This window comes from Oncorhynchus tshawytscha, linkage group LG26, assembly GCF_018296145.1.
Source record: "Oncorhynchus tshawytscha isolate Ot180627B linkage group LG26, Otsh_v2.0, whole genome shotgun sequence".
NCBI lineage: Eukaryota > Metazoa > Chordata > Actinopteri > Salmoniformes > Salmonidae > Oncorhynchus > Oncorhynchus tshawytscha.
In genome coordinates, this window is record NC_056454.1 from 14,063,168 (window position 1) to 14,074,560 (window position 11,393).

Here is an 11,393-nt window from a genome sequence, read left to right on the forward strand (position 1 = left end):
ACATGCAAAATGTATAGGCCAGCCTGTAGCATGTCACAAATTATTTTTGTATTTTACAATATCCCATCTTGTCTCATCGCTGCAACTATCCAACGAGCTCGTGAGGCAAATCGAGTTATGCGTCCTCCAAATCATGACCCAAACTGCACTTATTAACACCCACCCACATAACCTGGAAGCCAACCGCACCAATGTGTCGGAGGAAACACTGTTCAACTGACAACCGGGGTCAGCCTGCAGGCTGCCTGGCCGCCACAAGGAGGCGCTAGAGTGCGAAGAGACAAGTAAAGCTAAACCCTCGCCTAACCCGGACGACACTGGGCCCACTGGGCACCGCCCTATGAGACTCCCGATATACAACCAGTTGTGACACAGCCCAGGAACGAACCCGGGTCTGTAGTGACACCTCTAGCACATTGATGCAGTGCCTTTGACCGCTGCGCCACTCTGTAGGCCCCACAATTGATTTCTTAAATGGTAGGCTATAGCCTGAGAGTAATAATATAATAATACATTTTCTTCCTTCTTAGGCTACCTTGTTGCTCCTGACTGATTTAGAGTTAGTATGTTTAAAACCAGTTGAGGTGACAGCCATTTTGCACTGTTTCACTGTGGTTTTAGTCAATCTAGCAAGAGGGCAATATTTATTAACGTAGTAGTGATTCCCCACCCTAGAAAGCTATGACCTTTGGCTTTCACCTGAAATTGTTTATTTAGGTCTGAGAAAGAAAAAAAACGTTTCAACCAATATGATCTAGTACATGATAAAGGTAGAATAAAACTTATACAAATATAACGGTATGATAAAAAAACAAATGTGAATGACTATGCCTTTTCATGCTTTATTATATGTCCATATACATACCCAAAATATTTCACAGTCTTTATTACCTTACCAAATATACTGTATCATGACATTAGTGATAGTCCAAATCTGTACAATTTGTGACATCTAAACAACATTTGAGCCATTTAAACAGCGTGCATCTGTTACGCGGAGTGGAACAGGGGAACCCAAGAGCAGACTCAGACGAGGTAACTGGGATGAAGTAATCAAGGTATTTATTGGAGTACGGGGAAGATGGAGTGCAGGTCAGGGGAAGCTTGGGCGGGTTGCTGGAGACCAGGTGCGGAGGCTGAGGCTGGAGCGAGAGGATTGGAGAAAGGGTAAGCAGGTCCAGGGGGCAATCAAAGGGAGTAGTAGAGTAGGGGATCCAGGACAGAGTAACAGGATGACGAGACGTGGGACTGGAGACAGGGACCAGAGTCAGGGTGGGCAGAACTGTAGCGGAGTGGAAAATAGCGACAGGCAGGGTAACCGGATCTGAATAGTAACAAAAGCTAGACGCGTAGACTGACTGAGCAGAGATTACGATCTGGCAGTGTGGAAGAGGCAGGACTGAGTATTTGTAGAGGTCTTGATTATGGAGCGGGTTGCAGCTGGTGGGGATTTGCTCTGACTCCAGCACACCTGTCTCCACCCAAACAATCACACACACACACACAGGGGGAGAGGGAGAGAGCACAGGGGAAGTGGCGGCAGGTTAGAGAGACACCGGATGGGCACTAGAGGGCGTGGCAGGAGCAGATGTGACAGCGTCCATACTTTAGACAAGAGAGAACGGCTATGTAAAGGGCTGAATTTTGTCGTTCGGAGCATATACAATGTGTCTGCCTCCGATGTAAAACAAATGTTTGACATCCACACAAAATTACTTAACTTATTTCAGGAAGTGTGTAGGTCACATTCTTTATCGTAGAGCTATACAAGTTATGTATTTAGATCTGATTGTTCGCGACAAATTCAGCGATTGCTCTGCCATGTCTGTAAGGTGAAGCAGTTGAGCTGACTACCTTTTTTCTAAGGCCCGCCCCTTTGACATAACTTTGCACTAGTGATATAAATGGATGCAATGATGCAGCTGACCAACAGAGGGAGGCAAATACACGTTTATTCGACAGAGGACCTTGACATGGTCCTAGGAAGGATAGCTGCCTTCTGACTTATAAAACGGTGGGAAATCAATTAAGTAAGTCATGTAAACATTTACATATTTTCTTAAGTAATTCTAGTGCCCAATTTTGGGGAGGAAGTTTTAACCTGTTGAAATGTCAAATGTCAATTGATAGTGAGAGAATCACACATTATTTCCCAAGCAAAGACATTTTTTTGCCTCCTATAAAAGGTTGCAGCGTAGCCTCTGAATATCATAGAGTCAAACCAAAGCTTATTTCTAGCATTGCTTACTAAAGCGACGTTATAGGTCGCTTTAAATAATCAGTTCCATTAAATGTTTTAAAAATCTTAAGCTAACATGGGGTAGGCCTATGCTTTTAGCCTTTACCTTTAACAAAAGCCACAATACCCTTACACGTCCCCTCAATTCGAGCCCCGGTTTTAACTTAACACGCCAAGCTCTTCACTGACACTGATATACAGTGTTTAATAAAAATCCCGAGTGTATAGTGACTGATGTAATTGGCTGAGAAAATCTATGGATAGTAGACTATAGTTTAGTCTGTCAAACAGGTAGGCCTTCCTCTTATTTCTTGAATAGGGCGGGAATAGGCCCCAAAACAAAGCCCTCTTGTTATTAGTAACCTAAAGTCAAATTAAAATGAAGCCTCCTCTACTTTCAGCACCCATGCGCAGTCCATATCCGTGGCTGCTACATCATAGTAATGTAAGTTAAGTATATTACTCGAATAGGGCTGTTGTGAGGTCAATAACTCTGATACATAGCGTTATTATGGACAACGAAACATATTGTTTTTATTCAAATCAATTATAGCAGTAGCAAGCTTACCTCCATTCCTCCTTTTCATCTTCGTGCTCTCCCTCTCAAACTGAACAGGACATCAGTTGTCCTAGTCCGCATGCACATATATTGCATTTCTTCAGGCACACATCGAGAAACTATAACAAGCAACTAATTCCCAAACCCTCCTGAACAATATGACATTTAATCAAGGAAAAATTGCATGACCCTCCCCTGGACTAAATCAAAAATACCAAACTCTCCCCATGACTGAAATTGAAAAAGTATGACCCTCCCCTATTTTTCCCCAGATAACAATAAAATTAAAATTAAAAAAGGGTTTCATGAATTTTGAATAACTTTGGAAAAATTAAGCAATTTGTTGACATGAACTATCATTTGAACTCCCTTGCACAAGGTGACAGTGGATGGTTGAGGACATAAATGGTTAAATATTCCAATGGAATTTTCCTTGTGCACTGGTTATATGAGCGCAGGTGATTTCCGCATGAATGACTTTAGGAGGAGCGTGTTCAAAGTGCAAAGTCAATAAACCCTCTTAGACTGAAAATGGCGGACCCTGTGAGCACCTGTGCTGTGAGTACTAACTCTACCTCTTTTCAAAGACTACTTTTAGTCAAATGTACAAATAAAATCATTACTTCTCCTTTATATGTTTGTACCATAGGTCGAAACGTTAATGGCTTTTCTTCATAGCTGTGTGTATCACTGTTACTAGAAATAGCCAGTTTGACAACACCATGACTTGTTGAATGTGTTATAGTACAACCTGTTGTACCAAGATCTGAAGAAGTTCTCAAAAAATGGGGAGCATTTCTGTAAGGAGCTCATGACAGTATTTCAGCAAAGGTATGGTCAATGTCAACTCCTTGAGAATATTGTTTAGTGAGGTCATTTATTTGAAATTGTTATTATGCTATCTAGGATTGGGAAAGTAAAACCCTTTTCAACCTGGACTGCACATATTTCTATTTCATAAAATGTCCAATCATTTAAATGTATGGACTATACCAACTCGGTCATTCACAATTGCATGCCAAGGTCCTAACCTCCGGATTGATTTTTAATTAGCTGTAGTTACTGTTTCACCTCAGTGTGACAAAAGTAACATCCCTTGATGACACTTATTTGTGACTAGAGCTGAGCTGGAGATCAGTTATGCCAAGGGACTTCAGAAGCTTGCTGGAAAACTCATGAAGGCATCCAAAGGAATGAATGACAAGTGAGTTGGTTCTACCTTCACATTTCTATCACGCAATCTGTAATGCTTCAGCGATCCAGATTGAATAGAGGCCATTACTGTAGTGCTCTAAACTCTCTGCATGTTGTTGTTTTTATTTCCATGAAGTTCCACATACCGAGCATGGTGCCATGTATCTGATGACATGTACTCTACAGCAGACACACACAGGTATTACAGGCATGACTTTATGACGTTTTTTTAATCATATTATGACTTTATTATCTGTAGCAGAGATGTTGCTTGGATATTCTCTATGACTGAGTCTGAGGAATGATACTATTATGGTTTGTTTTTCAGAGCACTAGGAAGTGCTTTTCAGGCAGAGGCAATTTTAGAAATTCGACAAGTCATTGAGGAGCACAACAAGAGGAAGAGACCTGTGAGTAGTTTGGATCATTTATTCCTACCAACACATCATTCTACACAATTATACATTGAGACATATTGTTTTTTTTATCCCTTTCTTGAATAGCTTGATAATGTTGTTGAAAGAAATGCTAAACTTGTTGTGACGAACTGGAGTGAACAAATCAAGGTAAGTCTTCCTTAAATTCTTGTTTGGTAAATAGAGTGTTTGGTTGATTACATCATTCAAAGAAAATGATTGATTAAGACTATTGTTCAAACATTTTCCCTCACAGATGAAGAAGAAATTGGTTGGATTGACAAGAGAGCATGAGGCCCTGTTCAACTTTGTTGAAAAGAATACACACATTTGCACAGAAAAAGAAAAACAGAAGGTACTGCACTGCAATATTTACTGTAATACTGTCATTGAGAAGGAAAACAGGAGGGACTGCAATGCAATAATTACTGTAATACTGTCATTGAGAAGGAAAACAGAAGGTACTGCACTGCAATATTTACTGTAATACTGTCATTGATAAGGAAAACAGAAGGTACTGCACTGCAATATTTACTGTAATACTGTCATTGAGAAGGAAAACAGGAGGGACTGCAATGCAATAATTACTGTAATACTGTCATTGAGAAGGAAAACAGAAGGTACTGCACTGCAATATTTACTGTAATACTGTCATTGTCACCTTTTGATATGTATGATTAGGAAACCGTTGAAATTCCCAATGTAATAAAGTTCAAAAAGATGCCATTTCCAACCCCTGAATAAGATTAGGATGATGACTTGTTCTGTCGTTAACTAGATGCTGACCAGACTGACAAAGTCTGCTGAGGCCCAGACCAGAACAGATGAGGAGTACTTCACCATCAACATGGATGGCCATGAAACCAGACTGAAGTGGGAAAACACACTGAAAAACTGCTACCAGGTTCTAACCAATTCCCACAGTACATTTCCTCCAAAATCATTTTTATTTTAAAGATATGTACCTTCTCTGACTGTACTGTTGATCTGAAGAGAAGGGGTCAAGGCAGGTCACCCAAGAAGTTTCGATGTGCCGAGTTCAGTTGTATTGCACGTCTCCTCTCATGCTGATGTTTGGTTAGACCAATTTAGATAGTCAGGTTTGAGTGTTGCAGCGTCCATATTGTGTGCCTTATAGTGATACAGTAACTTTATAATTTCAGATAATCCAGGAGGTTGAGAAACAGCGGATAGAAGTTCTGTGCAACATATTGAGTAAATACAACCTCCACATGGCAAGCTTCAGACACACCCTTGTACATGTGAGCGTTCTCCCCAAAATTACTCTTAATTACAACCCTGTGACAAAAACTGTATCGTTGATTTGTCTTGTATTACTTACAGAGACAGAAACAAATAGAACAAGCCATCCAGAAAGTTGATGTGGAAAAGGATATCCAAAATCTGGTGGAGGAGACCAGTGTAACAGCAGAGGAGAACAAGGCTAAGTTTCTGATGACTGATTATTTTGTAAGGGTCCATTTTGTTCACATAATTGTACAGTACATTTGTATCTGTAAATAAATCTGGTATTAGTTTGATTTTGACCTAAGACATTATACTGTGCCTGACCCTCAATGACTTATGTTAAGGAGGAGGACAGGAAGTCATTGATGGAAAAAGACAGGAGAAGAGATGCCATCAAGTCCAAACTCCAGCGGCTGGGGGACAGTATCGCAAAAACAAAGAAAGACTCTGAAGGTAAGTGTTGAAAAATGAAGCATAGAATTTGACTGGAAATAATACATTTCTGAGTGACACCTTTTCGTTTCATGTCTTCCAACATCCTATTAATAATAGGTCTTGAGAGACTGGTGAAGACTTACTCTGAAAACCCATCGTTCTCAAACAAAAAGAACCTGGAAGAAACGGAACAGTTGATTGATGAGGTTTGTTTTTCATACAGCAATAGATCCATTTTGAAAATATTATTTGATATTTTTCTGTATACATTTCCTAGCATTGTGTTAAATGCATTTTCCCTATTGGATGTCTACAGACCACTCTGAAACTGAACCTTCTTGAAGCAACTCATTGCAAACTCTCCAGCACATTGGCTGAATTGGAGGGAAAACCTAAGACTTTGCATCGATTCAGTGCCAGTATAACAAAATGGAAAGAAAAAGTAGGTCCATAATCAAAGCGCATTTTTCCAGGCTTTGCACAAATTCATTGTAGCCTAGATTAATTCACCCACATACAGTATACTGTTTAATCCATATTGTGCATGTTCAATTAGATTCAGACAGCACAAACACATCATGGCATATCCTTTTTGACGACACAAAATAGATCAACACAAGTATGTGTGTATGTTACTATACATCCTAACCAGATTACGATCTGTTTTCCAAGGATTGCGAGCACAGTATTGTTCAGCTGTCCCGTCCATTAAAAATCAAAAAGACACCGTTCAGATCGCGTTTGAGGAGCTCCATCATTTACAAAGGACCCCCTCAGAGTGTGACATCAGCAGAGGCCTCATCAGTAGAAGTAAACCAATTCTACACTGCTGTCATCCAAGATACTGCAGCCCCAGGGGAATGTGGCTCTGTCAATGGAGCCATGTCCTTGACTGATGACAAGGAAGGAGAAGGTGACACCCATTCACATATATATAATTATAAAGATATACCATTCTGATCTTGCCTATGTGTCATAACAAGAAACACTAATACATAGAAACTTCTCCTTAAGGTGCAGAGTGGTGTAGCATTGGGAAATGCAGAGCTGTTTACGATTTCACATCAGACAGAGATGATGAGTTGAATATGAAAGAAGGTAATGGACAATAAAAACAGATATGGGAAAAAAAATATGAAATCCATGACTATACTTACAAAATAATTTGTTACAGGAGACCTTCTTGACATCTATCAAAAAGAAGACAGCGGTTGGTGGTATGGGATATTGAATGGACAGATAGGCCATTTTCCATCAACCTACATTGAGGAGCTGCCCATGTTAAGTGTTGTAGAAACATCAGATGTATGAGTCAGTGTTGGCGCAAATGGACAGGGTAAAGCATTTATCCTGTTACAAGATTAAAGTAATACGTCAATCAACTGTGGGGGGGGTGTGTACAAAAAGCGTTTATTTAATTAAACCAATTCCAAAATGCCTGATCAAATCTTTGGGCCACTGAAGAACCCCACCAACTTGAAAATTGCAACCTAGCCTTTTAAAATGGACGTCATATAATAAAAACATTAATATTACAAACAATGTTGGAGACAAAACACACAGGATGTGACTAAAATATGTTAAAATAAACAGATCCACATTCTTTTTTTTTTCTTCTTTTTTTTTTACTATTCAGGTTTTAGAGCAAGAAATTCTCTCCGGACATTTGCAAGGAAGGCAGAGAAGTTGTTGGTCTCCTGGAGTCTCTGCTCCAAGTGAGCCATGCAGTCCAGTGGTGGGTCACTAGACACAACTGTGGACCAAAAATATGGTTATGTGACATTTCCAGCCATTCATGATAGCACTCCTAGTTTCCGAAACCATTTGTTACTGTTCTATTTACTGTACTCACTCTGGTATAATCCTCCTTCGCTGATCCTCAGCATGAAGGTGTATACACATTCCGAGTCTTTTTGGTTGATGTCTCGGAAGATAAACTGCAATTTCTCTCCTTGAATAAAAGAATAACAATTCCTTTTAATTCTGTGGTTTAACACTTGGTCAACACTAAAATGTTCAAACGGTAAAATATTACTGCCATTGCCAACAGACTTATTCCAGATTTACCGTGAATTTTTCTAATTTCCAATCCCAGCCGACCCTGAAACATCTGCTTGGCTTTGTTGAGATTTTTCAGTCTGTCCTTGTTGGCTTTGTTTTGGGACACAATCACTTAAAAGAAAGGGAAAAACAAGGGGACATGTTTGTTTTGGATACTAATCTATTTTAGAACAATGAATAGATGTGTGCGAAGGACAAAATCTATTTTCCATTTACTGAAAATAGCCTACATTCTTTTTTCTTGGCTTGTTCCACTCGGATCATCTCAATCTTTTCAATGATCTTGCTTTTCTGTTCGTTCTTCCCTTCCACTTCAGACAGTCTCTTCGCAATGGCATTTCTCTTCTCCACCAATGAGGCATTTTTATTTTCCAAGTCTGGGGGTAGGGGGGACATTGTCTTCAATAATAAAGTATGAGTAGGCCAGTGCCAAGATTAAGGTCAAACTGATTGTTAGTGACACTTCACAGGATGTCATGTCCGGCACAATCTTACCTGTTTTGTATGAGTCTATCGTTTCAAATATTATTTCATCATCCTTGCATTTCTTTGAACACGTATCTGCAGAAAGAGAAGGGAGATTATTATAGCTGTGAATAGACACATTTTAAGCATCCTTGACTCAGTAATCATGACGACAGCATCCAACTCATACCGAGAACAGATCTGACGGTCTTTCGGTGGGTTTGAACCCAATCCATGCCGGTCTCCGTCATCTCGGCCGTTCCCTGAAAAAGCATTTTGTTGCGAATGTCTTCCATTGTGCTACTAAACCAATTCCCAATGTTTGCATCTGTAATGCAGTTCATGATGATCTAGGTGACGGAAATACAAAATACTGATTAGGTCAGTCGACATTTTGGCAAAATACAGGATGGTTTGTTAAACGGGCAATCTGCAATTCAAAAAACAACGTGACACCATTCCACTGTTTTGGTAAATCGCTGAGGGATGGGGCTGGATTTGTTTTACCACTTCCAAATTCATAGGCAGAGCTATGGATACATACAAGGGCTAACAATTTTTTGAGGCTATGCACAGTGTGTTCCCAAAGTAGTTTATATTTTGGGGTTCTAATGGAGTATTACAGTTGAATTAAGCTCAAGGCATGTATAGGTTATATTCTTCAAGAATCAAATCAAAGTTTGTCACGTGCCAAATACAACAGTGAAATGCTAACTTACAAGCACTTAACCAACAATGCAGTTTTAAGTTATTTTACTGCTTCTCTTTAATTATTTGTTATTTGTATAACAAATAATTAAAGAGAAGCAGTAAAATAATAATAGCGAGGCTATATACAGAGTCAATGCACCAGTTAGTCAAAGTAATGTGTACATGTAGGTAGAATTAAAGTGACTATGCATAGATAATAAACAGAGTAGCAGCAGCGTAAAATAGGTGGGGGGGAAGCAATGCAAATAGCCTGGGTAGCTATTTGATTAGCTGTTCAGGAGTCTTATGGCTTGGGGCTAGAAGCTGTTAAGTCTTTAGGACCTAGACTTGGCACTTCGGTACCGCTTGCCAGTCTATGACTAGAGTGGCTGGGGTCTTCGACAATTTTTAGAGCCTTCCTCTGACAACGCCTGGTATAGAGGTCCTGGATGGCAGGAAGCTTGGCCCCAGTGATGTACTGGGTTGTACGCACTGCCCTCTGCAGTGCCTTGCGGTCAGAGGCTGAGCAGTTGCCATACCAGGCAGTGATGCAACCAGTCAGGATACTCTCGATGGTGCAGCTGTAGAATTTGAGGATCTCAGGACACATGCCCAATCTTTTCAGTTTCCTGAGGAGAAATTGCCTTTGTCGTGCCCTCTTCACAACTTTCTTGGTGTGCTTGGACCATGTTCGTTTTTGGTGATGTGGACACCAAGGAACTTGAAGCCCTCAACCTGCTCGACTACAGCCCGTCGATGAGAATGGGGCCGTGCTCGGTCCTCCATCTCCTTTGTCTTGATCACGTTGAGGGAGAGGTTGTTGTCCCGGTACCACACGGCCAGGTCTCTGACCTTTCCCTAAAGGCTGGTCTACCACTGCTGTGTATCATCGGCAAACTTGATGGTGTTGGAGTCATGCTGGCCATGCAGTCATGAGTGAACAGGGAGTACAGGAGGGGGCTGAGCACGCACCCGAGGGACCCCAGTGTTGAGGATCATTGTGGCTGATGTGTTGTTCCCTACCCATACCACCTGGGGGCGACCCGTCAGGAAGTCCAGGATTCAGTTGCAGAGGGAGGTGTTCAGTCCCAGGGTCCTTAGCTTAGTGATGAGCTTTGAGGCCACTAGGGTGTTGAACGCTGAGCTGTAGTCAATGAATAGCATTCTCAGATAGGTGTTCCTTTTGTCCAGGTAGGAAAGGGCATTAGAAGGTTTAGCCCACATTTCCCTAGGTGTCTATGAATATCAGAAGGTTTAGCCCATATTTCCCTAGGTGTCTATGAATATTAGAAGGTTTAGCCCACATTTCCCTAGGTGTCTATGAATATTAGAAGGTCTAGCCCGCATTTCCCTAGGTGTCTATGAATATTAGAAGGTTAGCCCACATTTCCCTATGTGTCTATGAATATTAGAAGGTTTAGCCCACATTTCCCTAGGTGTCTATGAATATTAGAGGTCAGCCCACATTTCCCCAGCCACCGCATCCCTCAGCTGTCAATCTCAAAAATGGCGTGTCTGCCATTTTGCTGAAAAGAGAATTCCAGAATGTAGTTTTAAACAGAAACTCACGGTTGACCACTGTTTGTGACAAGGATTTCCCTAAAAACAGGCCAATGGATACAGCTACGACCGGAAGTTACTTTTTCGTAGGATAATTTACGCAGAAGGTTAGGTTAAGGTTGGGAAAGGGGTTTGCGAAAATGCTCTCTAAATTCTTAAGAAAATTATCTTCGTTGCTGTATCGAAATGTTTTTAGTAAATCCCATGTGACGTTAGGTATTGCCATAACACAACACAGCTCATGACCAAACGGGGCCATTGCGATTTATGTAAACATATTTGTGGCTATATTAAATACTATGACAACCGATTATCAAATAAGGTGAATTTTGTTTACTACCGTGGCAATTTTCGGACGATCCTCGACCAAAACTTTCGGCAGCTGTTCGCTGTTGTTTTCAAAATTCTGCGCTCACGGAAACAAGGATGGGCCTGTGACGCCACACCGGAAATTGAGTTTTTAATCCACATTTAAAGTAGTAATTTAAGAAATAAACTCCTGCGATAAAAATTACAATATACCGTG

At 40.7% G+C, this 11,393-nt stretch overlaps 2 protein-coding genes across 4 annotated transcripts; one reads left to right on the forward strand and one right to left on the reverse strand.

Moving 5' to 3' along the window:
* Window positions 1-3,258: 3,258 nt before the first annotated feature.
* Window positions 3,259-8,072, forward strand: nostrin (nitric oxide synthase trafficking). 2 transcript variants are annotated; one of them, XM_024388937.2, is made up of 17 exons: window positions 3,259-3,356; window positions 3,544-3,629; window positions 3,919-4,002; window positions 4,129-4,191; window positions 4,321-4,402; window positions 4,496-4,558; window positions 4,665-4,763; window positions 5,187-5,312; window positions 5,572-5,670; window positions 5,753-5,878; window positions 6,001-6,109; window positions 6,209-6,297; window positions 6,408-6,533; window positions 6,764-7,004; window positions 7,106-7,189; window positions 7,266-7,427; window positions 7,728-8,072. In XM_024388937.2, exons 1-16 carry the CDS (start codon window positions 3,330-3,332, stop codon window positions 7,400-7,402), a joined length of 1,641 nt encoding a protein of 546 aa, XP_024244705.1. In that variant the 5' UTR covers window positions 3,259-3,329; the 3' UTR covers window positions 7,403-7,427; window positions 7,728-8,072. The 2 variants fall into 2 exon arrangements, with proteins under 2 accessions (XP_024244705.1, XP_024244706.1); XM_024388938.2 differs by lacking the exon at window positions 4,496-4,558.
* On the reverse strand, window positions 7,485-11,330 carry spc25 (SPC25 component of NDC80 kinetochore complex). Of its 2 annotated transcripts, none has more exons than XM_024388939.2 (7): window positions 11,208-11,330; window positions 8,808-8,967; window positions 8,648-8,713; window positions 8,383-8,529; window positions 8,159-8,263; window positions 7,944-8,042; window positions 7,485-7,844 (listed from the first exon to the last, which is right to left on the reverse strand). In XM_024388939.2, the coding sequence occupies exons 2-7, from the start codon at window positions 8,959-8,961 to the stop codon at window positions 7,720-7,722; spliced, it is 696 nt and encodes a 231-aa protein (XP_024244707.1). In that variant the 5' UTR covers window positions 8,962-8,967; window positions 11,208-11,330; the 3' UTR covers window positions 7,485-7,719. The 2 variants fall into 2 exon arrangements, with proteins under 2 accessions (XP_024244707.1, XP_024244708.1); XM_024388940.2 differs by lacking the exon at window positions 11,208-11,330 and adding an exon at window positions 10,877-11,151.
* Window positions 11,331-11,393: the final 63 nt, after the last annotated feature.